At 31.1% G+C, this 4,881-nt stretch overlaps 1 protein-coding gene across 1 annotated transcript; it reads right to left on the bottom strand.

Moving 5' to 3' along the window:
* Positions 1–914: 914 nt before the first annotated feature.
* LOC124808623 (uncharacterized) lies at positions 915–3,117 on the bottom strand. Its single transcript, XM_065792564.1, has one exon. The coding sequence runs from the start codon at positions 2,773–2,775 to the stop codon at positions 1,870–1,872; it is 906 nt and encodes a 301-aa protein (XP_065648636.1). The 5' UTR covers positions 2,776–3,117; the 3' UTR covers positions 915–1,869.
* Positions 3,118–4,881: the final 1,764 nt, after the last annotated feature.

Below are 4,881 nucleotides of genomic sequence, written 5' to 3' on the forward strand. Positions count from 1 at the left end.
ATTCTTGTACTTTCTAAACAAACAATGGTAAAATTAAAACAATTCACAAAATTGTTGTAAAAGTGCACAACAATTGATGATTTTGCAGAGCCATTGCATTTTTTGTCCAGCATACATTAATAAACTCATAAATTATTATGTTTGTACACAGTCACATGAAATACAAAACAATACCTCTTTCCAACATTCGCTTGATTTGAGTATAACCACCGACATATCAGACCTTAAAACTATTGGAAAATCATCAGGATCAATTTCACATCCGTCACTATCCAACACAAACTTTACACTGCTATCTGCACCAATGTCAAATTTCCGACATACTAAGACAAAATGCTGCTATTAGCCTATTAGTACATAACGAATTAAATTTGTTAAAAGGAAAAGTCAGAAAAGTTTAACCAAAATTAATTTCAATCATTTAATCTCTGATCAGCTGTAATTAGTCTACCTCTTGTTGTGTATAGTCTTTCCTGGCTGTTTTGTTTTAGGTATGTTTTTATTGTCAATAATGAAATATTACAATTATTACTATTGTTCCTTAGCATAATAAACTATTGAGAGAATTTTATGGCGCCTAAATTTTCGTATTAAAAAAGGTAAAAGTATGTAACTAATCAAAATAACTCAAAGGAAAATATATTCAGAATCGTGGATTCTGAATATATTAAAAGATGTCATAGTAGAAGAATGAAAATAATAAACACAATAATATAAGTGTAATTTACATTTACTGTTATGCTAGAAAAGCTTTTTTTAGTGTTGACTCATTATCGCCAAATTGTAATTCCTTATGAATTTGGTAAAAGAAACACGAATGGATAATTTTTTTTAATGCTTAAAAGGCTCAAATTGATAGTGTACACTATCTTCCTTTGTATTAAGATTATTCAAATTTGGATTTAAATCTCCATTATATATTTTTTAATATGCTGACAAAATAACACAAAATAATTTGCATAAGCACAAAAATGAGAAAATTGATTGTCAGCATGATTTAACAGCTAATGTAAAGAAAAAAGAAGATATAGCACAAAGAAAAATAGCTAACTAAAAGATTACATATCTGGGACTAACAAGTTTTAAATTTTTACCCTCATAAAAGATGGAATGAATGTTTAATGGAATGTGATCTTTCAACTCTTCAACTTGAGTGCTAAAAAGCTTTGAGCAGGGATTGTAGTCAATTGCATAACCATGAAAATGGTTATCAAAGTAGTTAACAGTAAGCCGCCTTAACAACATAAATGCAATATTACCAAGCTAAACAATGCATTCGACGTAACCAAACTCGGGTATACCATCACAGAAACCACACACAACTACACTTTTTTTTTCAATTCTGTAATGACCAACCTCAATCCATTGTGCAACAGGAACTGTTTCTGTTTTGGATAACAGAAAATTATTGCACATAAACTGGCAAACGTCACATGGTTCAATTTAGCATACAATCTTCTCCTTCGTTGTCCCAATAACAGTGTGACTGCTGAACAGAGAGTGAGCAAGAAAAGCATTTGCTAGTGCAATTTGAGATCGCTTTGTTAATGAAAACGCTATGTTTTTGAAACAATGAGAACCTCTTGAAATTTGTTCAAATCGCATGCACCAATATCTACACGGTGGACCACATCTTATGAGCGCTGTAGGATAATGCACCAAATAGTGATGCTTGGGTGTTAAGCGCTTTTCAGGAAATAAATTGAGATAAGTTTGATGATGTTCACCTATTAAATGTGACAAATAACTTGCTAAACCATCATTAACCCGTGGAGATAAAACAATATCTACAATTTCCATGAGCAATAAAAGTAAATTCCAATGAGGTTCGTCACGTGGGACATTGTGTCCTATTATAAACGGCAGATTTCACATTAGACACCAACATTCAGAAGCAGTCATTTTTAAATGTGTCAAAGATGAAAAAGTTGTGTGACGACTATTGACATCTGAAGAACCAAAACTAAATTTTGTCAATAACAAATTAAACTCGTTTAGAGATATGTATCCACCATCACTTAGTTTGCTTAAAATATCACTTAATTCAATAGGAATAATGCCTTCCAATAGATCATGCATTGCATCCACCGCAAAATTCTCCGTCACATGAAAGTACTTTAATTTGTTAAAAATGCATCCATGTTTAATACCGGTATGAGACTCTTTATAACCAAGTTGACCTAATGAATTAACCGACTCATCATATGACTCTTTAGTGCGTTTAACATAATCAGTCTCATAAAATTTTGTTTGATTCTCATCTTTAGTTGTCTCACACAATCTACAGAACTTGCGCGCATTGAAGTTTTCTAAGAAGCCAAATAATGAATGGTACCCCAAATTATCAGCTGAGAAAAGTGCTAATGCTGCTCTTACTTTTATTGTTTGATTACACACAGATACATCTATGCCGTCATCCGATTCTAACTTCATTAATATGTTTACTAGGGGAGCAAGAATAATATCATATGTAAGTGCTTTATCTTTAGCATCTTGGGCATACCACATACCCACAAAAAAAATAGAACTTTCCTTTAAAAGTAGCTTGGAAGGTAAATTTCGCACCATCATGTACAGACCTTCCATTTTATGTATCTGTATATGTGGACCAAGTGGATTTGTAGTCTCAAATCCATCGATGTACAAATGTAAAACTAAAGCGTCAGGAAATTTAGAGAAAAAAGGATGTTTCTTGTATGTGTTAGTATCAAAGTAATCTGTAACATTTCCATCATTGCTGGCATGGCTATTACTATTTAAGAAGTATTTTTGCATTCAATGATAATACGTGCTAATAAAACTTCAATTGGAACATATTGAGCAGTATCTACAACGCTCTTCATTTCTCGATTGCCTGATAAAACTGATTTACGACTCTCTTTCCTGACTCCTAGAGGTACGGGTTGAGGCTCAATGTACAACTGCTGCTGCTTTAAATAAGCAAGCTGTTTATGTTCTGTATCAACTTTGTCAACAGAAGTAGACATTATTTCAAGATCTTTATAAAGATTTTGTACACAGAAAACATTTTCGTCAATACCTAGTTCTTTAAAAACAGATCGAATACGCTGCATTGTAAACTGCGTTGAATCTTGCAGCAACTCCTGAACATTCTCAGTTACAGATACAAAATCACCTACATATAATTCCTGATGATGTTCTGCAATATGTATTCTCAAATTACAAAAACTTGAACATATTTTAGGACAGTCGCCTTGCCCACATCGAACATCAGTATGGGGAGAAACTGTGTGCAAACGTTTTAGGTGCCACAACATTATATTAACAGACCCAAAGGACTTTTGGCACAGGTAACAATTCAATGTCATACTAGAATCACTGTCACTGCGATCTCAAAATATACACCTAATTGAATATAATGCAGACTGCTGAGTGAAGTTGTTATAATATATTTTAACTAATAAGTCAACAACAATTGCCACTGGAGATAATAATACAGGCTAAAGCTTATGTTGTTTTTATCCCTATTTACTCTTAAAAAAGAAATACAAGATTTAAACTGATTTAATTATTTAGAGTTAACTACTTTCACTGGAAAAATACAGTCTGGCATGGACCTTAAAAAGCTGAAATTGATAACCTCTTAAACCTCTTTCTACCGCAAAACAATAGTAATAAATAAATAATATAATATAGGCTAATTGTTGCTGGAGATATTATTTTAGTTAGTTTCAAAATACAGTTAGTATTTACTGTTTTCAATAGTGATAAAAAATCAGTTTTAGGCTGCTGCACTTTGTCAATAGTATAGAGTATTACCTGTTGACAAAAGCTCGTCAACACCTTGTTCAGGTTTGTATGAAATTAATTTTTTTTCCGAACGATCTTGATTGTAAACGTGTATAAGCAAAACAGAGTTGTCCATAACAATTAAACTAACTATAAATATTTACAATATAACGTAAAACCATATATTTTTCAAAACAACAATATTTACGATAACAAAAAATAGTTAATACTATTAATAAAATAATATTTGTGTTTAATAAATAGAGTTCCTGACAAAATCAGGTATTTTAATAACGTAAAAAACTTCTATTTGTAACTATTATGGAAAAAATATATATATATTCACCTACAAAAGTATTTAAATATATAAGGTACTTATGTAAAGTAAAATTCTCAATGAAAAATAGAGCTTAATTGAAATTTCCAAATTAACTCCAAAATTTTAGTAGATTCACTAATTAACGTAACTGCTACCTGAAATAAATAAATTTAACTCGCTCCAAGGAAATAAAGTTATAACATTCACTTTTATAACACAATGTAACAAAAAAAAAAAAAATTTCTGTTTATCAAAGTTTTTTGATGTTTCTTAATTAATTTGAGTATGCTGAGTCTGAATATGACATTGGATTTTTTATTGCATCAATCGTTTGGTCGTAAAAAAAAAAAAAATCAATTAAACATATAATTAATATAAATCGTTTTGCATTAGATTCTACTTTAGTCAATATAAAACATTTACTAATTCAAAAGTGTTATGTTATGTTACAAAACTTCATGTTACATCATGTTTCTTACATATATTACATAATGTTACATTATATTGTATTGTAACAGTCTCTCACAATCTCAAAAAACACTAAAAGTGAACAGTAGAACGAGGTTTTCTTTTATGAAGTTTCTCGTCATCGCGTATCAAACACCAGATGTAGTCACCCATCATAGCTGCATCCCATCTGCCCTGGTATCTTTTCTCCATTGCAAGAATATCCTGATGGAAACGTTCCCCGTGCTCTTCACTCACATCACCCAAATTTGGTCTGAAAAATTCCAAGTGTGAATGCAGGTAATGCAGCTTTATTGACATTCTGCATTTCATATCTGCGTACCGTACAATTAAGTTTTCCACTA

Source organism: Hydra vulgaris, chromosome 03 (assembly GCF_038396675.1).
Source record: "Hydra vulgaris chromosome 03, alternate assembly HydraT2T_AEP".
NCBI classification, from domain to species: domain Eukaryota; kingdom Metazoa; phylum Cnidaria; class Hydrozoa; order Anthoathecata; family Hydridae; genus Hydra; species Hydra vulgaris.